General features: G+C 61.8%; 2 protein-coding genes across 3 annotated transcripts in view; one reads left to right on the top strand and one right to left on the bottom strand.

Moving 5' to 3' along the window:
* LLGL1 (LLGL scribble cell polarity complex component 1) overlaps positions 1–19142 on the top strand; it is a 73036-nt gene extending 53894 nt beyond the window's left edge. Inside the window, exons 12-23 of one of the 2 annotated variants that reach the window (XM_037911672.2) lie at positions 1539–1692; positions 4028–4132; positions 5011–5303; positions 6920–7073; positions 7720–7873; positions 8690–8973; positions 9692–9956; positions 10319–10433; positions 10775–10869; positions 11648–11768; positions 13006–13085; positions 16013–19142. In XM_037911672.2, coding sequence (XP_037767600.1) covers positions 1539–1692; positions 4028–4132; positions 5011–5303; positions 6920–7073; positions 7720–7873; positions 8690–8973; positions 9692–9956; positions 10319–10433; positions 10775–10869; positions 11648–11768; positions 13006–13084 — 1819 coding nt within the window. In that variant the 3' untranslated portion in view covers position 13085; positions 16013–19142. Of the gene's footprint in view, positions 1–1538; positions 1693–4027; positions 4133–5010; positions 5304–6919; positions 7074–7719; positions 7874–8689; positions 8974–9691; positions 9957–10318; positions 10434–10774; positions 10870–11647; positions 13086–16012 lie in introns of both variants that reach the window. The other variant, XR_006284103.1, reaches the window with a different exon arrangement.
* Positions 19143–20811: 1669 nt separating this feature from the next.
* The window catches only part of FLII (FLII actin remodeling protein), a 28732-nt gene continuing 26512 nt past the window's right edge, over positions 20812–23031 (bottom strand). The window contains exon 30 of the mRNA XM_037911671.2: positions 20812–22661. Within this exon, the coding sequence (XP_037767599.1) occupies positions 22527–22661 (135 nt within the window). The 3' untranslated portion in view covers positions 20812–22526. The remainder of the gene's footprint in view (positions 22662–23031) is intronic.

Below are 23031 nucleotides of genomic sequence, written 5' to 3'. Positions count from 1 at the left end.
GAGCAGGGGGCTGGGAGACCTGGGTTCGATGCTGCTGAATTGCAGAGTGGGGGGATGTAAGCCAGGAAGCCGGGCGAGAGGTGTGAGTGTGGACGGATGCCAGGGGAGAGGTGGGGGAAGCCCCTCCTCAGTTGTTGGGTGGACTAGCTAACAGTCCTGCCTGTTGAGCCTGGCAAGGATGCGTCACTCTGTTTATTTTTCCTTCTCCTCGCTCTTGGTGTTGGTTTTATCCTGGCTCTGAGTTGGCGACGTGTTGCCAAATGCATCGTTGGCTGAGCGCTGCACCGGCTCCTCCGAACATGCAGACAGGGCTTGTTAGCGGCTGCAGATGTTGAGGCTGGAGCAGGGGAGGTGGGGGCGAAGGAAAATTTGAGACTAACATGGTCATCCTGGGCGTGGAGCCTGCTGTCCCGCTGGGACACATGCCCACCTCGGGACTCTTGGGTGGCTCGCTGGCCTGCTGACCGGGAGCCCGGCCTGGAGCGGAGTTGGCAAGGGCAGATTTGGCCGTATTTGCTCTTGCCCTCTCAGCTCCGCCCGCTGCTAGATGGGGCAGGCTGGGGATGGGGCGTCGGAGGGGCTGATACGTTACAGATGAGCCACCTCTGGGTAGTGGTGGCTGATGTGCTCCCGGGCTGCCTCGGGGAGCTGGCTCCCATCGCTGTGCTGGGCCGTTGCACAGAACTCCTGGACGGGGAGCCAGAAGCAGCCGGAAGCTGTGCTCTGGGCAGCCGACCGCAGAACGCCCCTTGCTGTTCCGAGGGCTTAGCGGCCTGTGGTTATGGCTTGTCAGTTGCCCGCCTCGAGCCGCCGCGAAGCCACGGAGTGATTGTTGGGTGGCTTCTAGCCCTGACGTCGGCAGGGAATGTCAGCTTGGCCAGTTGTTGCTGAGGAACCGCTTCCCTTAACAATCGTGGGAAGGTCTAGCGCTACTGAGGTGCGGCTGGCTTCAGCCAAGCTGAGTGTGGGGCCGGCTGTGCAGCCACATCCCTCCCTCCTGACCCCGGCCTGCCGGAGCCATCCGGCTCTGTGACGGCTCCGTCCTGAGGGCATCGCTGCAGTGGCAGATCGCCCGGTCTGTGGCCCAGTGACCGAGTCCAGAATCCAGATGTGCTGTGGACCAAGGAGATCTTTGCCTCACCTCGCCACCCTCCTGAGCCAGCCGGGCGTGAATGCTGGTCCCCTGAGCTCATTCCCGCCTGCTCCCTAAGCTTCTGGGCTGGGGTAGGGAGGAGGGACTGAAATCGGAGCAGGCGGAGATCGGCCCTGATGGCTGTGGGGAGCGGCAGAGCCACTGGGCGGGAGTCAAAACTAGTTCTGTGCTGACAGATGCGATGGAGAGTCTGTTCCCCTCTTATACTTCTCCCTTGCTGAAGTGGGCAGGCCAGGGCATTGTGGCAGCCTGTAAGGCTAGGGGCTGGCCTGGATGGAGCAGCTTAGCTGGTCGTATGTGGGGAGTCAGGACCCCGGGCAAGGGACAGACAGCTCTCCCAGCTTCTCCGCACTGAGCGGCACGTCTCCCCCTCTCCCCTCCCCAGGCATGAGGATGGCACGGTCCGCTTCTGGGACGCCTCGGGAGTGTCCCTGCGGCCGCTGTACAAACTGGGCACGGCCAACATCTTCCAGACGGACTGTGAGCACAACGACAGCCTCAACCAGGCCAGCGAGGAGGAGTGGCCTCCCTTCCGCAAGGTACCACGCTCGGTCCCTGCTCATCCCCGGGGCAGTCCTGGCAACTCCGTGTGGGGCCCCTTCGCAGGAGCCATTGGGCCTCTCCAGGAGTGTCCCTGTGCTGCCATGTCACAGCCTGGGCCCAGCTGGCTGAGGATTCCCGGGAGGGAGGCCCGTGGATTGGAGAATCTCCCCCATGCCAGGGTGGCTCGATGCAGGGCCATAGGGGGTGACAAGATGCTGCCATCTGATGGGGAGCCCAGAGAGCCAGATTCGCTCTGCACATCCGCCATCGCAGACCACCTCCCACCCCAGGGGACCCTTCTGCTGCCTCTGGAGAGAGGCCAGGCCACGGGCCATAAACTGCTCTCTCCTTCTGAGCAGGGCCAGAACAGGCTGTGTGGGGAGCACGCCCTGCTGCTGTCCGGGCGGGACCTGCTCTGTGCCTTCAATTGCCAGGGCTCCTCTCGCCAGCTGTGGAAATGCCACGAGTGTGGGCAGGGTCAGGCTGGCTCAGACGGACTCTCCCCACGTGGGCCAGGCCAGTGCTGCTGCCAAGTGCCGCCTCCTACTTCCAGCCCCGTGGGCACAGGCAGGAATGAGGATGCCTCTGGGATTTGGGGCCGATGCTCTTCTGCAAACCCCTTTGGTCCCAGAGGCACGAATGGCAGCCCAGAGTCTGCATGGCAAGAGCCCCTGGCCTTGAAAATTTCCTGGGGAGGACCAGGGAAGCAGCTGAGGATGGCGTTATTGGCCAACTCGGTGCCCCACGGTTGGCCAGCTGGGTTCTAAAGGGGCACTCTCCGTCATAACCATTCCCCTGCTCAAAGGCAGGTGCAAGCCCTGGTATAAGGCCCAGTCTCCTCGTGCCCCGGCCCCTGAGCCCAGCCATGCTGCCCGCTGTGCTTTTACACTGGTGTAACTCTGGAGTGACTCTGATTCACGGGAGTCCCTCTGTAGTTCAGTGAGTGCAGCCTCGCCCCCTGATCCCCGAAGGAATGAGATTCGAGCCCTGTCCCTGCAGGAGATCTGTGCTGGTCATGCTCCAAGCCCCGTGGGAATGCGTGGCTGTGAGCTCCTCCCAGCCGTTTGTCGAGTGACGGCCCTGCGGATGTCCAGGGAAGGTTAAGTTCTCTAGACCTACAGCAGTAGCAGCATTGTCCTGTTGCTTGATCGTCGCCAGGTGTTTATGGGCATTAGACAAACAGGATGTATCTTGGCTGTGGATAGAAACCCTGGCGTCCAAGGATCTCCTCCACCTGGTGATCCCTATTCTACTTTCCTTTCCTGCTCCTCCGCTGGGAGCCCTTGCTGGGGTAGAGACCATTCTGGCTGGAGCTGCACTTGGCTGCATTGATACCAGGCCTGTTCTCTGGGTATGAGGGACCAGAATAGAGAGATGTTTCCAAGGGGAATTCCCGAGGGAATCTCCAACCACTGCAGCTCTGCTGTCTGCATCTGACTCAGCATCTGTGCGCTACGGCAGGACTGCACCGCCTGGGGTCCCCTCAATACCCCTGTGTGTGTGCTGATTCTGGGGGAGGGGGCCAGAGCAGTCTGGGGGCAGCCCCTGCTGTCAGCATCCTGGAGAAGAGCGCGCACAAGTCACATAGGCATGGATCCCCCAGGCCCCGTAGGCAGGACTGGAAAGGGGTCATCTGGTACCAGCTAGTAACGAACCTCCCATTGTCCTGTAACGCAGTTGCAGCATGGCCTGACGCTGGCCATGACTCCAGTGTGGTCAGGAGGCAAGGCTGATGGTGAGAGCTGGGCTTGCCTGCTCCCCACACCCCCCCACCCCAGCATGAAGATGCTTATGATAAAGGTGTCAAAGAATGAGTCTTTCCCATCCCACCTCTGATATGGTGCAGGCAGCTTCTTGCCTCTGTCTGGGGCAGCGCTGGGCATCTCACTAGTTCCTGGGCACCCTTGGCTGGGTTGCTGGGGCAGGGCTGTCATGCGAGTGTGGTGGGTTTAAGTTTAGTTGCTGGAGGAACTCTCCTGGCTTTTGGCTATCCTCGTGAAGGACTAGAATCACTGGCCTGTCAGCCGTGCCTGTATCAGATCTGCACCTGTCAACGAGAGCATCAGTCCTGGGGTGTCTGTCCAGGCCCGTCTCTAATGGAAATAGAAGGGAGCTGTCTAATAATCCAGCCCAGTGTCACAGATCGGGGCCCCTGGCGAGGGCCGGTCCTGGCAGGGGGTTAAGATAGGATCTGAGACCATTGAAGGGAGGGGGTAGAGGGGGGGGTGCCCGCACTGGGAGGAGTCGGTGTGTGCAATGGCTTGCCGGAGCCCTGGACGAAAGCGGTGTCCTGCCCTCTCGCGCCCCTGACCCCCTCTTCCCATCGTCCAGGTTGGCTGCTTTGATCCGTACAGTGACGACCCGCGGCTGGGCATCCAGAAGATTGCGCTGTGTAAATACACTGCCCGGATGGTGGTGGCTGGGACTGCGGGGCAGGTAGGGCGGCTGTGGGGGGGCGACGCTCTGGGGGAACAGCCAGTCAGCCCTGTACTGTTGCTGGGCTTTGCTTAGGGGCAAAGTTTCGGGAGGGGGAAGGGAGTGCGGGGGCCAGGGGCAGAGCCCAAGTATTTGATGGGGAGGGTGGGATTCTCAGGCCATGCTCTTGCTTGGCTGTAGGTGCTCTGCCTCTTAAAAGCGGTTCTCCCAGGACTAGAGAGCCGATGCGAGGGCATGTGTCTCAGCTGTCCCAGTGACCTGGCCTGTAGGGTGAAGGGCAGCACCCCCTGGCTGGTGGGATCTGCCCCAGGGCTTGGCAGGCTTGCTGGGGGTGGGTTTGACTTGGCAGGGGAAGCTTCGTACATTTCCCATCAGCTGTGGAGTGTCTGCTCTGTCTCCTGCTTCTGGGGAGCCATCCAGCTGCAGGGGTCCATCTGAGCAGGGATAAACCCCTTTGTTAGGGACCAGCTGTCGTGCTGTGCCCCACTGGCCAGCCAGCGCTGCTGGCAGGAATGTACCAGTCGCTTCCTAGAGGAGAGGTTTCGCTGGCCTAGCTGCCACTTAAGACTCCATTGCTTGATCCTCTACCCCTAGCTCGCTTTGGCAGGACTGGGTAGGGAGGGCAGGGGCACTGAGCATTGGCGCCGGGGTGGGCGTTGACCCTGGGATAAGGGTGGGTGCTGCAGTTGAGGGGTGCTTCGGAAGAGCCTTGGGCCTGCACTTGTCTACCAGACCCGGGGCTGCTGGTGCCTTGCTGTCACGGGCACCAGGCTCCCAGCTGGAGGCCAGGAGCTCTCCCCTGAGAGAGAGAGAGATGCCGGTAGCGGGGAGATGCCTTGGCGGAACTGGCCCTCAGTGCCACGTCTGCCTCTTGCCAGGTGCTCGTCATGGAGCTGAGCGACGAGAAGTCGAATCACATGATCAACGTGGCCACGGTGGACCTGCTGCAGGACCGGGAGGGCTTCACCTGGAAGGGGCATGACCGGCTCACCCCCAAGAACGGCTCCCTGACCTTCAGCGCAGGCTTCCAGCCCAGCGTGCTGGTGCAGTGCATGCCGCCGGCTGCCGTCACCGCCGTGACCCTGCACGCCGAGTGGAACCTGGTGGCCTTCGGCACCAGCCATGGCTTCGGGCTCTTCGACTATTACCGACGCAACCCGGTGCTGGCCAGGTAGGGGGACCCGGGAGCTGCACTCCCTCCTCCCCAGGGGACCGGCTCCAGCCATGGAGCACGTCACGTCCAGCTCGGCGCTGGCACTGGGATACGGAGCTGCGCGGCGAACAAACACGACAAACCCTGTTGCTGTTGATCCTTCCCATGGCAGACGGGCAGGGCCGGGCTCTAGGGAGGTTCGGCTCCTTTCTCCCCTGTGCTCAGGGAGGGGCACCGTCCTGTCCCACAGCAGCCCTCTACTCCCCGCTGCAAGGAGCAGGGCCAAGGATTCTCCCTGGGAACGCTTTAGCCCTTGACTGGGGGTAGTGGCCACAGCCCGGTGCTGTACTGGGAGAAGCTGAGATAATGAGCTGGCAGGGGGCACGTTGACCCACGAGTGGGGCGGAGGGAGGTTTAAACCTTGTGAGGCTGGTCCCTTTCCCATGCACACCTAAGTCCTAGGGGACTCGGCTCAGTGAAGTGGGTGCTGCAGCTTGCCAGGGGACGGTCCCGTGCAATGCTGCGGCCTCCGGCTGGCTTGTCCACGTGCCGCCGGTGGTCCCCAGCAGTCGTCCAGTGCTCGGCTCGTACTGATCTCCTGCCTTCGGAGCTAGTCTGGGCTCCTTACCGCTGCTGTGGAACGAAGGGGGGTTGGGTAGGTGAGCAGTGTCCCTGCGTGCCAGTGGGGGAGCCCAGGTATCCTGAATCTAGGCCGAGCAGAGGCTGTGGCTGAGGGATCTCCCGACCCCGTTACCGTGCTGACGAGGCTGGGAACAGACCAGCAGGTGCCCTGGGGGTTTTACCCCCCTCTGCTGCCGCTCTCCTGCCTCCCGCAGAGCGGGTGTGGCTGCCTGGGCTTGCTTGGGGGGAGGGGTGACTCTGCGGCAGGGCCCACGCCCCCCGCTGTCACTCCCCAGGGCAGAGCTGTCCATCTCCCCCCGCCCGGCGGCTGCTGCTCCGTCCTTGTGTCGGGAACCTCTCCAGACGGCACTGGGAGGGCCGTTCCTTCTCCTGCTGCAGCCGGGGAGCAGAGCACCGCATGGGGCAGTGCCCCGTTGTGGGAGCGTGGCCAGGAAGAGGGTCCCTCGATGGAGCAGTTCCTTTACTGGGGGGCAGCAGGTGCTGACCAGGGAGCGCCTGGGGGTCCTGACTGGCTTGTCCGCTCGAAGGCTTGTGGAGCGTGTTCTAGACATGGTGTCCCAGCCGGACCTAGGGTGCATCCGCTAGCCAGGCTGCTCGGGGCTGAGCCCCCTACAGCCATGTCACTGAGTACTCTGGGAGCCCGATCCTACTGTCCTGGGGTGGCTGAGAGGTGCCCTCGGCTGGGCACAGCCCACAGAGGGGCCTTACTGAGGAGGCCTCGGAGGAGCTGAGGCAGGAGGGTTCTAGTCCCAGTTCCCCGTGTTTGTGGGTTACCTGATAACTGCCTGTTCCAAGTGACATTCGCGGGGGGTCTACATGGCAGGCCCTGCCGAGCCGCCAGGGCAGAACTAGGCATTGGCACCGTGGGGGAGAAGGCCGGGAACGAGTCTTCCCCTCTGTGAACATGGCCAGTCCTCGGGGCTCCCCACTCCTGCACCCCAGACCGCGGCGAGGCCCTGGCTGGCGCTGAGCAGCTGTCCGTGATGCCGCAGGTGCACGCTCCACCCCAACGACTCCCTGGCCATGGAGGGGCCCCTCTCCCGAGTGAAGTCTCTGAAGAAGTCCCTGCGCCAGTCCTTCCGCAGGATCCGCAAAAGCAGAGTCTCCGGCAAGAAGAGAGTCGTTGGCAACAGCTCCTCCAGCAAGGTAACCGCAGGGCGGGGCACGGTGGGGGACTGTCCCATCCTCCGCCTGCCCCCTGGGGTTGGGGCGTCCCCGGGAGGGGGGCGGTGACCTCTCGTACCTGAACTGCCGGGGCGGCGGGTTGGCTCTTTGACACAGACGTCCTTTGTCCCGAGTGCATTCGAAGAAGCACTGGGGTGAGATGTGAACGGAGCAGGGTGTTCGTCAGACCGTTTAAAAATAAAACTGCCCCTTCCCTGTCCCTTGCAGCTGCTTCCTTGCCGCCTCCACTCAGTAGCATCCCCCAGGGCCGGTGGGGCCTGAGTTTCTAATGTATAAACCAAGCAGAGTCCCTGCTCCTGCTTTTCTTTGGCGCACGTCTTCTGGGCAAAGGGAAACTGAGGCCGGAGCGGCTAAGTGACCTGCCCAAGTTTCCACAGGAAGTCTGTGGCAGAGGAGAGAATTGAACCTTCCACGTCTCTGACTAGTGCCCTGACTATCCTGCCCTGCCTCATAGCTTAGCACTAACTCCCAGAACCCGGAGGGTCCCCTGCTCTCTCTCAGGGACCCCAGGAGGGGCTGTCCTGCGGGGCTGCTCCCTAGCTGACGGAGGGAGGAAGTTGACCCCTGGAATCCAGGCTGTTCACGGGACTGGTGTCTCCTCCCCCAGGTGCAGGAAGCCAATGCCCAGCTGGCCGAGCAGGCCGGCCCCACCGACGTGGAGATGACCCCCGTGCAGAGGCGGATCGAGCCCCGGTCGGCCGACGACTCGCTCTCGGGGGTGGTACGCTGCTTGTACTTCGCTGATACCTTCCTCCGAGACGGTAAGGCCTGGCCGCAGCTCTGAGTGGGAATACAACCGGGCAGCCAGGAAGGGGGTCCCGTGAGGCCTGTTGGCACAAGCCCTGCCATGCTGAGCTAGACCTACAGCTCCCCTGGCTGGACCCCCCTGTCTGCACCAGCCCTGAATACAAGATGCCCAAGAGGCCGGCGTTCAACACCCCTGATCCCCAGCTCGTACAGCACTGTACTGAGAAGCAGGGGCAGTTTCTTCCTAACCTTGTCTGGTTCTCACCTTGCACCCTGAGACATGAGGATTAATATCATTTCTAGCTATGCTGTCTAGTAGCATTGCAGAGAGAGAGTTCCTACTCCATAGAAAGGTCTAATCTTTAAACCCTGCTTACTTCAGTAAAACCATGTGGCAGAGAGTTCCCCAGGCTAGCACTGCCTTGTGCAGTTCTTCCTTTGGTCAGTAGACGGGCCAGTGCTAAAGATGCTAAGCTCAGAAAGCGCCGCTTGACTCGGGTTGCTTCTGGGGCTCTGGTGTGAGTTGATGATGTGCTAATACTCAGGAGGGGAGGCAGTTTGCTCCGGAGTCCCCCATTTGTGAGGGCCCCCAAACAGAATGGCCCGGCACAAAGCTGAGTGGCACTGTGACCCCGTGTGCCCGATTGCAGTGTCCGGAATGGGGAGCCAGGCCCAGGCCCAGCCCCGTGGGATAGAAAACACTGCTGTGGGGTGAGATGTCTTCCTCGCCCTGGGGCCACCCCTCAGTGGTCTGGCTTTTGCGGGGGCCCGGGCTCCCCAGCACCTCTGCGCAGCCCTGCTAATGCTGCTGCTTTCCCCCTGCTCCTCAGCCGCACACCACGGGCCCACCATGTGGGCTGGGACCAACTCGGGCTCCGTGTTCGCCTACGCCCTGGAGGTCCCGTCCCAGGAGAAGTTCTCGGAGCGCTCGGTGGAAGCGGTGCTGGGCAAGGAGATCCAGCTGATGCACAGGGCGCCGGTGGTGTCGATCGCGGTCCTGGACGGGCGGGGGAACCCTCTCCCGGAGCCCTACGAGGTGTCCCGGGACCTGGCCAAAGCCCCTGACATGCAGGGCAGCCATTCTGTGCTCATCGCCTCGGAGGAGCAGTTCAAGGTAAGAGAGGGGAGGGGCCGATGGTTGCGTCCCGCGCTGTCCGGCGTGGGAACCCTGCCGAGCTGCGGCCTTTTGCCACCGTTACCCTGACCCGGGTGGCGTCGGTAACGGGAGACGCTGCCTCCTGCCGGCTTCTCCCGCGGGGACGTTCCCATTCCTGAGGGAAAGGGGTGTCTGGCAGGGGGGAGGGCGGACATGGCAAACCCTGGCTTGGGTGGAACCACGTTGTGGCAGGAGCCAAGGGCTCGGCTGTGACTTTTTCAGAGATGAAATGCCCTGGCTTGGGTGCAGGGCATTTCAGCTCTAAAAGAAGTGGGTGTCCGGGGCCTGGGCCTTTCCACAGACCACACCTCCCTTGGAGCTGGGCCTGGCTCTCGAGAACACGCTTCCTAACCCAGCAGGGCAGCGGCCTCCCCCTTGGGAGAATGATCCCTTTAAGCCAGCCATGGGCTCTCTAGGCTTCTAGGCTGGTGGCTGTGGGCTAGTGAAGGGCATGGACATGGCATACTCACACAGCCATTGCCGCTGCTGATGGCTAGCGCCCTGGTACACCTGACCGGCCTTGATCCTTGCCGGTAAGACTCAGCCGGCCTGTGGTTAGAGCCCCTATGAAGCTTGTGGCCACACACAACTTGGGTCCCTTGCCCCATAGCAGTGGGGTGGGGAGGCAGGACCGGGTCTCCGCTCTCGAGCCGGCTTGCTCTCCGCCTTGACCCAGGTGTTCACGCTGCCAAAAGTCAGCGCCAAGACCAAGTTCAAGCTGACGGCCCACGAGGGCTGCCGGGTGCGGAAGGTGGCGCTGGTGAGCTTCACCAGCCTGGCGTGCGAGGACTACACGGAGAACGGCTTGGCGTGCCTCACCAACCTGGGGGACATCCACATCTTCACGGTGCCCGGCCTGCGGCCGCAGGTGCACTACGACTGCATCCGCAAGGAGGACATCAGCGGCATCGCCTCCTGTGTCTTCACCAAGCACGGGCAAGGTGAGCGCGCCGCGCTGGTGGGACTGGCGGTGGCCGGGACATGGATTCCTGGCTTGGGCTCCTTCGGCTCCATTCGCTTGGCTCCAGGCTACCCCGGTGTGGGAGACGGTGCTGCGCAGTGGGTAGAGTGCTGGGCTGGGACCTGGGAGCTGCCCTCTCATCTCTTGGCTGGCAGGGACTCTCCGTCTGTACAGTGGGGCCCTGATCTCCTCCCTGCTGAGCCGGGGCAGTTCTTGGGGGAGCTGGTGCGCTGAGATCCTGCTGGTACATTGAGACGCCAGGAGAGCGTAAGCCGCCCTGGTTAATCTGTCCCAGTGGGCAGTGGACCCGCTGTTGAGTCTCTCTGGGCTCCCTCTCCCCAGGCTTCTACCTGATCTCGCCTTCCGAGTTCGAGCGATTCTCCCTGAGCGCCCGGAACATCACAGAGCCGCTCTGCTCGCTGGAGCTCGTCCGGCGCCACGGCACCACCTGTCTCAGGTAGGCCGGCCGGCCGCCCGGGCTGCAGGAACTGCAAGCTGCAGCTGCCTTGAGCAGGGTGTCGCTGGTGGGGAATGCTGGGCGTGAGCAGGCTCCCAGCACCGCTGGTCCGAAGCAAACTGGCTGCTGCCGGTGTCATGGCCCCTCTGAGTCCCTGAGCAGCTGGCTAACTGCCCCTAGATCCCAAAGGCCCTGCCCTCTGTCGAGCTGGGGTTGACTGTGGGCCCGTCTGCAGTTCGGTCCCCTGCAGCAAAGTGCCCCCTCTCCCCACTTCGCTGCCCTCCCCCCAGCAGGGTGGGAACTGGCGGTGATGGAAATAACTCTCTCTCCTTGCTCGTCAGCCCCAGTTTCACCGGGACACCGAAACTGTCGCAGGCCAACGGGACTCCCGTGCTGCAGGGCTCTGAGGCGAACGGCTCCCCCGGCGACGGCACCCGTAAGGAAATGGCTCTGACGCTCTGAACCGCTCTGGCCTTCCGCCGAGGGGCTTGGTGTACTGCTAGCGGAGCTGGGCTTCCCAGCCAGCCAGGCCTCCCCTGCCCGGTGATACAGATGGGGAAACCGAGGCATGGGGGGTTGGGACTCGGCTAAGATCTGTGGGGATCATGGCAGAGGAGGGTCCTTGTGCTTTTCGCTGCAAGGCTGCCCTTCTCCTTCCTAAAGCCCCTGGGAAGACAGTGGACTCTAGCTGCCTAAGGGGACGGGGTCTCTCCCTGGCCTGTGGTGGGATGAAGTGTTGCTGGGTGGTGGATATCTTCCCCTCTCCAGTGCATGCAGCATCTCCAGCCCAAAGACCCTCTGCCAAAGTGGACCCCTCCGACAGGCTGGCAACTGGGTGCCCTGCTGAGAGCCGGGAGGCTGGTGTGCAGCCTGGCAGTGAGCCGTCCCACTTGGCCCAAAGCACACCCTGTCTTGTGGACTGGGGACCTCCCTGCCCCGGGTCTGAACAGCTGCTGGGACAGTTTGGGTCCCGCAGGAAGGCTCGTCCCATGGGTGCTGGCAGTCGGGACGCTCCTGGCAAAGGAAGAGGCAACGGCATCATTGGCACGGCTCCAGATGTGCTGTCTCTGAGGGCAGGGGGTGTTGTCCAGGGGAGCCGTCAGCTCCTTGCTCTGCTGGCCTGGGGTGCAGATGCCCGGCCTGCCCTCTAGCTGGGCTGGCACCATGAGGTGTGTCCTGGAACCAACCCCAGTGCTGCGTGTGTTCTCCTCCAGGGACACCTGAGGAACCCCAGGCTGCCTTCTCCCCGGCGCCCACCGACTCGCCGAACAGCCCGGAGAGCCCCCTGGACACCACCGGGGACATCACTGTGGAGGAAGTGAAAGATTTCCTGGCGTAAGTTTGGGCTCTGGGAAGTCACTGGTGCCACGAGCCTGAGTGTTCTCGGCTGGAGGGCTCCGCTCTGGGGCCTGGCAGCATCAGCTGTGCCGTTGTTGCTCCTTGGGCATAGTCACCATCTAGGCTGGAGATGTTTTCAAGACAGAGGAGTTCCCGTCTCCCAGGCTCCAGTGGCTTTGTTCACCTTCCCTGCACGCAGCCCTGCCCGGCTGTGCCGAGGGATCGAAGCGCGCACTTGATTATCGCAAGCTGCTTGCGATAGGAATCCGGTGAGATGACGCCTGCGCTCCTCCGGGGGGCGCTGTGCATGCACAGAGCTGCCCACCCTGAGGCCAGAGCTCTCTGCAGTGTTGGATGGGAGAGGTGGTGAAACCACTAGCCATACTGCACCTTGAGGGTGGCAGAGGATTTTCACCCTGGTCTCTTCCCCAGGGCCCATCCCCCCGGTCCCTAGCTATAAGGGTCCCGCACCCTGGTCAAACCCGGGCTGTACGGACAATGCAGCCTCTCTGCTGGGAGCCCCTTGGCCAGGCGCATGGAGAGCCTGAGATAAGGCCGGTCAAGGGGGTCCCAGCGCATGTGTGCACATCTCCCTCCCTCCCCCCCTTCCTCCCCCCATGGGGCTGGGCTTGTGCAATGCTGGACGGCCTCCTGCCTCAGACAGGGTCGCTCTGTGCATATCACAGCCTGGAATCAGCCCTGGCCAACAACACGGCTGGCCTTGGACCCGCTCGTGAGCTAGTTAGCTGTCTGCACGCAGTGCTGCGGGAGCCTCGCTCCTTAAGATGAGAGGCTTCAGTGTGCAGCCAAGACCTGGAGAGCTCATCTCCGCGGGCAGCTCAGCGATCCTGCCCAGTCGGCCTCTCCAGCGGGCGTCCACGGGAGCGATTGGGGGCGGGGACCTTCCCAAGCAGCTGGACTCCGTCCCCAGACCCAGCTGTCTCTGTTCGCGGAGAAGCCGCTTGGTGCGTCCCACGTTTGGCCTCGGATGCGGGCCTGCGTTGTCCTGCTCTGGTGCGGCACGTGCAGGTGGGTGATTCGACCAGCATCCCCTGCCAAGCGGGAGCAATGGATCGTCTTGGCTTGCCCTTAACGTTCGGGAGGCTGGGGGGTGTCCGGAGTCCAGGAGCTCTTCGCTCGGCCGTGCTGGCCCAGCGGCTGGGGGGCATCTCTGGGCCAGCTCCCGGCCGTGCCTGGGACCGGAACGGTCTGTGTCAGCGTGTCTGTCTTCCAGCTCCTCGGAGGAAGTGGAGAGGAACCTGAGGAACGTGAGCGAGGAGGAGGCCCACTCTCCGGGGATCCTGATTAAATGAGGTGCGTGGGGAGGCAGGGGGTTCTTGCTCTGCGAGTGTGGCAGGGCTTGGTGCAGTGGACCCTGGTGCCACGCTCTCCCACGCCCTGAGTCCCTAGGCCCTGGTGAAAGCTCGCTCAGGGAGCCTCTCTGCTGGTGGTGCCTGTTCCACCGGGCCGCTGGAGCCCCGTGCCTGGCTTGTTCTGCTCGCTGTGGAGCCTGGCTGTCTGTCCCCCTCCGGCACCCGTGGCCGGGGAACCTGGGCCGGGCTCTGCTGGGCTTCGGGTGAGGCTGTGCAGTTGCCCCGGGAGGCAGCCATACTGGATCTCCTTGGGGTGCGGGGCCCGGTTAGCTGGGCACATGGCGCTGCCCAGCGCTGGAACCCCCTGTAGGAAGCAGGGCCCCAGCGTCTGCACTGCACCTAGGGAGGCTCCTACCCAGACGACGGACACGGGAGTGGAGTCGGTGTCCCCAGCCTGGTGCCCTGTGAGCGTGGTGAATGGCTCCATTGTGTGCCCGGCCTGGCCTGCCCTCGGGAGAGCTGCCCGCTAACCTGCGCCAGGCGGTGGCAGCTGGGAGACTCCTCCCCCACCCCCATGCAGAGCGAGGCTGCGCCAGACCCCAGTGGCTGAACAACAGAGCTGGGCTGCCCTGGGCTCTGGATGGGCTGGGGGCTGCCCTTAAACCCCCCAGGCCCCAAACTGGCAGTGGCAAGGCTAGAACTCTGAGGCTCCAGCCACCTCTGCTAAGGGAGAATCTGTCAGTATAGGGACTATGACCATGAGTTGAGCGCTCCTGATTCCATCCAGCAGAGGGCAGCATCCCCCTCATGCACACCGCAATACTTAGAGGTGTGGCCTGAGCACAGGGCTGGGCTGCAACTCCTGCTTCCCAGTCCACGCTCAGATTCCTTCTGTATCCTGGAGCCAGTTGTTAAACTGCCCTGCCTCAGTTTCCCCCCTCTAAAATGAGGGTCATGCTTACTGCCCTCAGTGTGGTAGAGGTGAGAGGTCGGCTAATGTCTGTGTAAAGGCCATGGATTTGTTCCCCCCCCGCAATTGTTAGCCGGGTAAGGGGTGATTTCTGGTGCAGCCTGTGGGAAGCGATAGCCTCCCCTCCTCTACTGAGGGTTGGGGGCAGGTTACCCCTCGTCTGCCTGATGCTGACAGACAGGGCACTGGACCAGATGGCCGGCGGCTCTGCTCCAGTCTGGGGAGGCCTGTGCTCCAGATCACCCAGTTGCCCCTCCAAGCTGAAATCCTGCTCTGTTCCCATGCGCTGATGCAAGGGTGCTTGCCATGAGGCGAGGGCCCCCCAGCCTTCCCCAACTCCCTACCACGTGTCCGGGCTGCAGCATGGGATCTGTAGGGGTCCAGGTCAGCAGGACTGGCCTGGATAAACGGCTGCAGGGACAGAACGGGTCGAGAGGCAGAATTCCCGTCCCTTGGGGATCGCTGGCGTTCAACGTTTCCATTAGGAAATGCCTGATCCGCTCTGTGCATCCGTGAGTCAACCCCTCGCCCCTCCTTGCTCGCTGGCCCCCTTGGGGCTGCTGCAGGCTAGTGGATTGAGCATGGGGCTTGGAATCAGGATTCCTGGGTCCTATTCCTGGCCAAGCTACGGTCCCGTTTCCCCAGCTGTGAAATGGGAGCAATGCAGGTCCCCAAGTGGACTGAGATGTTGCACTCTGTTCCAGGTATCCCTACTCCCAAGGGGCCTCTGCTGCCCCCATGGGGCAGTTTGCAATGCTCCATTTAGGGCCTTAATGTAGTTCGGGGAGTTGCTGCAATTGTGTCTTGCATCATTTCCTCGTTTAATAAAGGCAGCTGGGCAGTGCGTTGTTAAAGGCAGTGTGTTAATTTAATGGCTGGCCCCCAGGGGATCTTCTAGGTTTAATAACGGGCAGCACGTGGTCCTGCAGGGAGGGGGATGGTGCGCTCTGGGGGAGCCTCCGGGCTGGTTCTGTGGAGCCCTGCAAGGCAGGGCTCAGCTGGAGAGCCTTGTACTGCACTCGTGCAGGCCTGGGGACAGCACGGTCCTTTGTTCTGTTCCTGGGAGAACTTTAAGGCTATGCCCATGGGTGGGTCGTCGGCAGTGGGGATTGAACCTTGAATCTTAAAGCCGGAGTTTAAAAACAACCCAGCTCCATCAGCCATGCCTGGAGGAGGCTCCTCGCCTTTATGGCCCAGCCACTATTAGAGGGGGGCAAAGTGCTAGGCTGGGTGGGTTACGCAACACTCTGCTGCTTGCTGCCTAACCGAACCGAGAGCAGAGCTGCCGCCATGGGGCGAAAGAATCTCCATTAGCGGCCAGCAGTAAAGGGCTTATGACCCAGTTCTGATTGGATCCAGCAGAGGGCAGTGTCCTGCATTAGCCACTTCATGAGTCGAGCTGGTGAAACTTTTTGGTTTGATTTTTTTTTTTTTAAGCCGCCTTTCCCTTCTCAAGGTTCGAAGTGGCTCTTTTTTTGAGAACTTCCCCTACTTTTTGCCAGTTAAAAAAAACCAACAAAAACCCTTTCCCCCACTTCCCCTTCTCAAGGAAGAACAAAGACCAAGAGCTGGCAGACCACAGCTAACCAAAAACCCTGGAGGGGAGACTGAGTTTCATGCAATTGTTTCCCTGTTTGAAAAGCCTCTTGATGCTGCCCGATTTTAAACTTGGCTCGAGACTAGGTGGTCCAGCGGCGCTCTACCTTTCCATGCCGCCACCCCATAGTACAGCAAACTCTCAGACCCCCCGCCCGCCCGCAATCCTAAACGGAGGGTGGGTGAGACTGCTTGAAAGCTGCCTATAACCCGGGGGAGGGGGCGGGGGGCATCTCCGGTCCCCTGTTCACTCCCTCTCCCCACACACACACAACTGCACCCGGGCTAGTAGTGTAATGGACAGGAGTGCCCTGGAGTATCACGCCTGGGATGCTGTACTGATTTGCACGTGCTCTTTGCAGGGACCGTGCCGGCTCGTCTCCCGCGCCTGGATTCCACGGACACAAGACTTGACTGAGCCAAGCTGTCGGCTCCACTTCTCCCCAGAGACCCTCCGCGTAACTTAGACTCGCCTCCTCTCTAACATCCGGCCGGGAAGCTGGAGCGTGACGCCGCCCCCCACCGCTCCGCCCCGGTTCGAAGGTTCTCTCTCCGCCGAGCCGAGCCGCCTTCCGCCAGCGGGCCCAGCGCACTGCAACACTACAGCTCTTGCCCCCCACCCCCCCAAAGCAAAAACCGGACCTGGGGCTGCGGGGTGAGATCGTTGCTTCCGCCTGGCCTAGACCGGGCGGGAATGCATCCATCTCCAGGGACCCCATTGCTGGAGCGCAGCCTCACACGGACGCCTGGGGGGAGAGGTGGACACAGTCTGGTTTGGGGTTGTTTTTTCCCCTTCTCCTCTGCTGAGCTCCCAGAAGGACTCTGATCTGGGGTGGGGGGCGGGGGGATAGGGACATTGCTTGGCCTGGGGGAGCGTTTACATGTTTACTCCTCTCTCGAGCAGCTCTTTCAATACTTCGACTTTCCTCGGAACCGGCTGGCCTGCCGCAGACGGTAAGTCTGTGAGTGCTGGCTGGACTCGCCTTAACGCCCATCTGCCACTAGGGGGCCCTCTTGCTCAATACCGGATTGATATTGATTTCTCAGTGGTGTTGACGGCATTTCTTCTCCCCCCCACCCCCCCCAAATAAACTCCAGAGTGTCTCACTGGCACTGGAGGTGAATCAGCCACGCTAGGGTCCAGCTCCCTTCCTAGCACCTTTCCCTCCTCCTGGGGGGCAGGAGAGCCAAGTTCCTGCTCTGGGTTAGCAGCCATTATTTTAGGGGCCTGGTTGCCTCTAGGGGCCTTCATCTTCCATCTTCACAGCTGGCTCCAGCTGGCTTCCCCCCCCGCCCCCCTTGGAACACCTTTAAATGAAGGAGACCGGGGCAGAGCCAGTCAGCACCAGGCACGGCTCGCCCAAGATGGGACCCTGCCATGCTGATCCAGGTGTGGGTGACCCAAGGCCAGTGCCTTCAAACAGGCCTGCCGAAGAGGCAGATGCCAAAACAAGGGGCTGTAGACTCTTCCCGCCCCTTCGTTGCGGTGCTGAGCAGTTGTCTCTTGAGCTCACTGGTGGCTGCAAGTGCCCGGCACCTCTGGAAACCGGTCCCGGCGATTACGCACTTTGGTTTCCGACGCCTCTGGACGAAAACGGCCCGAGACGTTTGCCGGCCTGCGCTAAGGCCATTTCCGTGCAGTTGTGAATTTATGGGCTGCTCACCGCCTCAGCCTGGTGTGAGACAGGGCCTGAGTTCTGCTGGAGGAGTGGTCCCTGGTTTCAACCAGGCTTTGGAATAAGACAGGGGTCCAGCCAACTCCTGCTGCTTCGGGGCAAAGCCTCCTCTGAAGTGACTTCCCACGCAGCCTGCTTTTAACAGGGGCCACCCGACAGCCCCTGGCCCAAGTTATGCTTTTAACCCCATGTGGCATTTGAAACTTCCCCGTCCACTGGGCTGAAAGGTAGCTGCCGGTCAGGGACGTTCATTCCCAGGCAGCGGAAGTATAGGTGCCTGTCGATCAAAAGGCTTGTTCCTGGCAGACCGGTCTGTTTCAGCGGGGATATTTTAATCCATTTCCTTAGGATCCTGTTTTCCCTTCAGCGCCGCTGCACGGGTGGGACGAGGCTTTTGGATGGGGCGGGGGGCAGCTCGGTGAATGTTGAAGATGGTTTGTTTTGACTTGGTCAAACCTAAAATTGAGGGACGGGGGGAGGCCCAGAGACAGCACTGAAGAGCTCACCCTGAGCAGCTGTTGAGGGGTCGTCCCGTTTCCAGCAGTATTAGTTTCCTTAGTTGCTCTGAGCTGGGGTGTAGAGCAAAGCACGGTGGCCGCTGGGGATTCCTGTCTCTAAACTGGATTGGAAGGTGACTTCTGGGACCTTAGGGGCCAGCTGGCTTGGGCTCTCCTGGGGCTGAACGCTCCAGCCTTCGGAGCGTTATGGCAAAGCCTCTCCCCGCGGGGCTGGGAAGGAGGAAGCGGAACTGAACAAGCCGGGCCCAGGGCTAAAATCTGGGTTGGCTGCCATCTCTCTGCTTTGAGCTCTCCATTCGTGGCTGGGGAATATCCCCTGCTGCGCTCTGTTCTTCCCACTGGGAGGGGGGAATCTTGCAGCCAGGTCAGCTGTTGGTGGAACCAAGCTTTAGCCCCCGAGCTCTCTCTTGTGTCCAGGGTGCGCACTTGCTCCCAGTGTCACTGGTAGGCATTGGTTCCCCCCGCCCCCCCCATTGCAAGGGCTGGAGGCCTGGAGCTGGAGACCAAGGCAGGCCCGGGATAGAGCGAATGCCGTACCCCGTCAGTGCCTGATCCAGGCTGCTTTCCTCTTTCCAAAGTGCCAAAGGGCCTGTTGGGCCCTGACTCCCGGAGGCCTGAAAGCCCTGGTACCTGAGCTGTTGTAGGAGTTACAAGGGCTGGGATGGGGGCATCCCACTGCAGCCCCCTCACCATGCCTGTATGGGTCGTCAGCCCCACCTCTTACCAGTGCGAGCAAATGCCCATCTCCCCTCGGCCGGCCTGGGAATGGCCCCTGGTGCCAAACCAGTTCTGGGCCCACCCCGGTTCTCTCTGCGGCGCTTTGGGAGGTGCATGTCCCTGAATCTGAGCCTGGTACCAAGAGAGCGAACACTGTTACTCGGCAGCGTGTCGGGGGTGGGATGGGGGCTCGGTTGGTCAGCGGCTGATACTTCGAGTCTTTGAAGGAACTGGCTGGGCTGGGGGCAGAGGAAGAATCTGAACGGCACAAACTCTCTGGACCCCACCCGGCTCTGTGTGCGAATAGTATTTTTCTACACTCGACCTTTGCCACCGGAACCGATACTTTGTATGGCTGTTTTGGTACTAGATCCGGGGGGGGGGGAGTTGGGGGCAGGAGGGGGGGAGAAATGTAGTCGCCATGTGCCATGGGGTCCCCTGCAGTCTAACCCAGTCCTGTGGGGTTCTAGTGGCCCCAGTAGAACGTCCCCCCTGTGTCTTTTTGGTAAGATGAATTTAGCATTGTCTAGTTACGAAATACTGGTTTTTAATATTGAAAATAAAGCATTTAATATCTCTTAGCTGTGGCTGTGCCTGTCCCTGCTCACACCCATCTGAGCGTTTCCCTCCCTCTACAAGCGGGATCTGGGGGTGTGGGGGTCGGGCAGCAGAAGCCCTGTGCTCGAGGGTCGCTGCAATCCAGCCAGGAGGCTGGGATCTGCCCAGGGAGCAGCCGAGCCTGGGCCGGAGCCTGGCAGCACAAGGTACCTGCTGCTGGTGCTAGGGGAGGAGAGGGTTAAACTTTGCCTGTTCTCCCTGCAAAATTCACTCCCGGAGGAGGCAGCTGGCTCTGTCTTGCACAGACCCCCCCACCCCCCAGAGCACAGCCCGGGACATGCAATGCCTCCTACTGGGGCAGGAAGCTGCCTCCTCCCCTTCCCCTCTGTACCTACAAGCCCTAGGACCTGGGCGTTGGTCCCTGCCCCCACCAGGCTGGTCCTGGCTGTTCACCACCTGGCTCCTCTCCCTTGCGCTTCGTCTTCCTGCTCTGAACGGATGGGCCATCGCTAACCTGGGCGCCAAAGGCCGGGTGCTGGGATGGCCATTGGGGCAGCCCTCGGGTGGGGTTAATGCACAGCCCCTTCTGTGCTGGGCGGGGTGGGGGCTAGTCGGGAAACCAGCTGCTTTCAAAGGGGAGTGGGGAGCGGTTTGTCTGGCTTGGCTAAAGCCATAGCAGCTGGGGAGATGCAGGGCATGGGGCTAGGGGGGCTCCCAGCCAGAGCCTGCATGCATGGTCCTTTCCACCGCTCAGCATGGGGCTGAGCATGTGCCCTGCACACACGAGGCTGCTGTTTGCACTCAGAGGAAGAAGAGGCAGGGCCCTGTGCAGCCCCCAATGCTGCACACCCCCCAGGTTAAAACGGAAAACCACATGCCCAGGTAAGCAGCAGCCTTGGATTGTGGCCAAACCTTCTAGTAGTCCTGTGGAGAAAGGGAAGCGGTTGAAAGGCAAGCCATCCCCACCCTCTGTTCAGCTCCTCACTGGTTAGGAAGCCCAGCTGGGCATGGCTAAAGCCAGCCTTCACCAACTCACAGCAGCTGAGGTCAGAAGGGACCATCTAGTCCAGGGGTGGGCAAACTTTTTGGCCTGAGGGCCACATCTGGGTATAGAAATTGTACAGTGGGCCATGAATGCTCATGAAATTGGGGTTGGGGTGTGGGCTCTGGCTGGGGGTGCAGGCTCTGGGGTGGGACAGTTGGTGCTCTGGGCTGGGACCAAGTGGTGCAGACGACAATCACAGCTGCAGGTGGTGCTTATGTTCCCCCCTCCGACTCCTTTGTGGAGGCGCAGTCAGGCGCCTCTGTGTGCTGTTCTGTCCGCAGGCATCACCCCTGCAGCTCCCATTGGTTCTTGGCCAATGGAGGTGGTGCTTGGGGTGGGGGCAGTGTGCAGAGCAGAGCCCCCTGGCTGCCCCTGTGCATAGGAGATGGAGGTGGGACATGCCACTGCTTCTGGGAGCCACACAGAGTGGCTCACCGGCTGGAGCGGGGCAAGCTGCAGCCCCCACTTCCCAGCCCTGATCTGGTGTGACCTGCTGCACCGTGCAGGCCCCAGAGCCCTGATCCCCCTCCTGTAACAGTCCCCTGACCTCTGGCTGAGTTACTGACGGCCTCAGCACATGGTGGATTCTCTGTAACTTGAAGTCTTTAAACCCTTTCCACAAATTAAACTGGAGTGCGTGGCCAGGCTTGGTGAAGTGCAATCTTTATTGATATGATACAGAACGCAGCATCCAGGCCCAGGGCTGTGCCGGCACAGAGCCGGCACTTACAGTCACTGTGAGGGGGGGCTCTGAGTGCAAAATGTGCTTCTCGACCTTGAGTGCAAAGAGGTGGTGGGGGGATGGCATTTAAACCCTCTCCTACGGCTCTGCAAGTCGCACTGTCCTAGCGCAGGGGATCCAGCCAGCTGGTTCCAGTAGCTGCAGCAGGTGGGGACTGTGCTAAAACCCAGGTGTCCTCAGTAGTATTACAGTGCCCCCTAGTGGCCTGCACTGGCCACCACAAGAGCAGGCTTCAAGGCTCAGCATGGGGCAGGAGACAAGCGGTGGGAACCTGCACTGCTGACTAGGCCAGCAGGTGCTGGGGACACTCATGGGTGCCAGCTGGTGCTTGCCTGGATGGATCCTGTTTGCACATCCCTGCTGGAGCCACTCCCAAGTCTGGCTGCATGACAGCAGCAAAGCCCCCGCCTGCCTCTTAGCGTCCCTCAGAGCCCCAGGCTGGCTCCTGCCCTCAGGAAGAATGAGCAGTAGCAGCCTGCACTGGGGTTCTTTAAGGCTTGGGCTGGGGGGGGGTGCAACACTCCTCTCCCCCATCAGCAATCTCAGAGGCCAGGCTCAGCAGCATGGCCATGGGCACGTAGGCCCTAGAGCACAGGCGGTGAGTGAAAGGAGGTGAATGGCACCTCCTGCCCACTGAAAATCAATAGGCAGCTGGTACCAAACTGTGGTTTGTGCCTTTGGCAGGCCGAGCACCCAGCCTTGGTTGCATGAGGGTAAAGAGCCAGGCTGCTGCAGGCAGCATACGCCAGGCGGGGGACTTACAAAGTGTGAGGTGCAGGCTAGCCCCAGGCCACTGCTCTCCTAGGGGCCAGCTACTTCAGGGGGGGTTGGGCTGGGATTTTAAACACAGCTGCAGCCTCCCCTTGGAGAGCTGGGGCTTTCCTGGCGCTTGTGTACTCTTGGGGATGATAAACTTTGCACCCACTGCTCCCGCTGCCTGGGTGAGGGCTCCCCTCCACGCTCTCGGAGCTGGCTCTAGGCCCCGGGTTGACCTGCATTCCCTCCGCAGGAAGCTCCAGCCACTTCTCCAGAGCCACTGAGCCAGCTAAGAGCACCCAGCCGAGTTCCCCCCTTGGCCCCGGCTTGGCTCCTTTCCCTGGAGGCACTGCGCCCCAAATTCTGCCCCTGCCTGCTGGCCGAAAGCACCCAAAGCCCCTCACGCATTGGCAGGGGAAGAAATAACCTGATCAGCCCACTACAGCCCACTACAGCCGTAGCGCCCGGTCTGTTACACCGTGCGACAGGCTGATCCTGCCCTCAGCCCCTCTTCGGCCACAGGAGCTGGTACCAGAGCAGAGTGGGGCTGGGCCTTGCCTCTTCAGGGGCAGGTGAGGTGCAAAGTTTACAGCCCTCTCCAGCCACACAGGCCAGGCAGCTTTAGTCACGGAGCTTCAGCAATGCGGGGCGTCTCTCCGGGAGATGGGCAGCTCCGGGCCAGGCTGGGGCCGAGCCCACGGCTAGGAACCAGCCCCAGAGCGAGAGGCAGCAGCAAAGCAGCGGGGAGGAGGGGTGGGGCAGGCCGCCATCGAGGGCAGAGGCAGTTTCTGTTCCTCCCCTGGGGGAGCCAGTGCTCTCCATGGCCCGGCGGCCCTCGCAGGGCAGGTGCTCCCCCGCGGCTCCTTAGGCGGGCGGCTTGCGGAAGACGCCCCAGGCGTGGAAGCAGCGGGTGAAGGGATGGGGCTCGTTGCCTTTCCGCACCAGGCGCAGCTTCCGGGGGTGCTCGGCCGCCTTCGAGCGCATGTGCTGGATGTACACCTGAAAGGGGGGTGGGGTGGCTTCAGGCACTGGCCCCCCAAGGCCAGCTCCTGCTCTGTTCCTATTGCAGGAACTGGGAGGAGGCCCCAGGGAGCTCGGGCTGCTGGGTTCGCAGCCGGGGGCTTCAGCCCCTCAACCACCAAGCCTTCCACTGTGCCAGCAGGGGCCAAACTCCATCCCCAGGGGCTGATGGAGGAACAGCCCCATGCCCCAGCGGGAGTCAAGGCAAGGGGCAGATGCTGCAGCGTTTCAAGGGGAAGGGGCTAAGCTGCTGGAGCCACCCCCCAGGAACCATGTGCCAGGGCAGTAGAATCCCCCTACCCCCTAGGGGGCTCTCAGAGCCTGTCTCCCCTCACCCCTCCTTGCACCG

Source organism: Chelonia mydas, chromosome 10, assembly GCF_015237465.2.
Source record: "Chelonia mydas isolate rCheMyd1 chromosome 10, rCheMyd1.pri.v2, whole genome shotgun sequence".
NCBI lineage: Eukaryota > Metazoa > Chordata > Testudines > Cheloniidae > Chelonia > Chelonia mydas.
The sequence above is the reverse complement of the archived record's forward strand: the minus strand, read 5'-3'. Positions and strand labels throughout refer to the sequence as shown.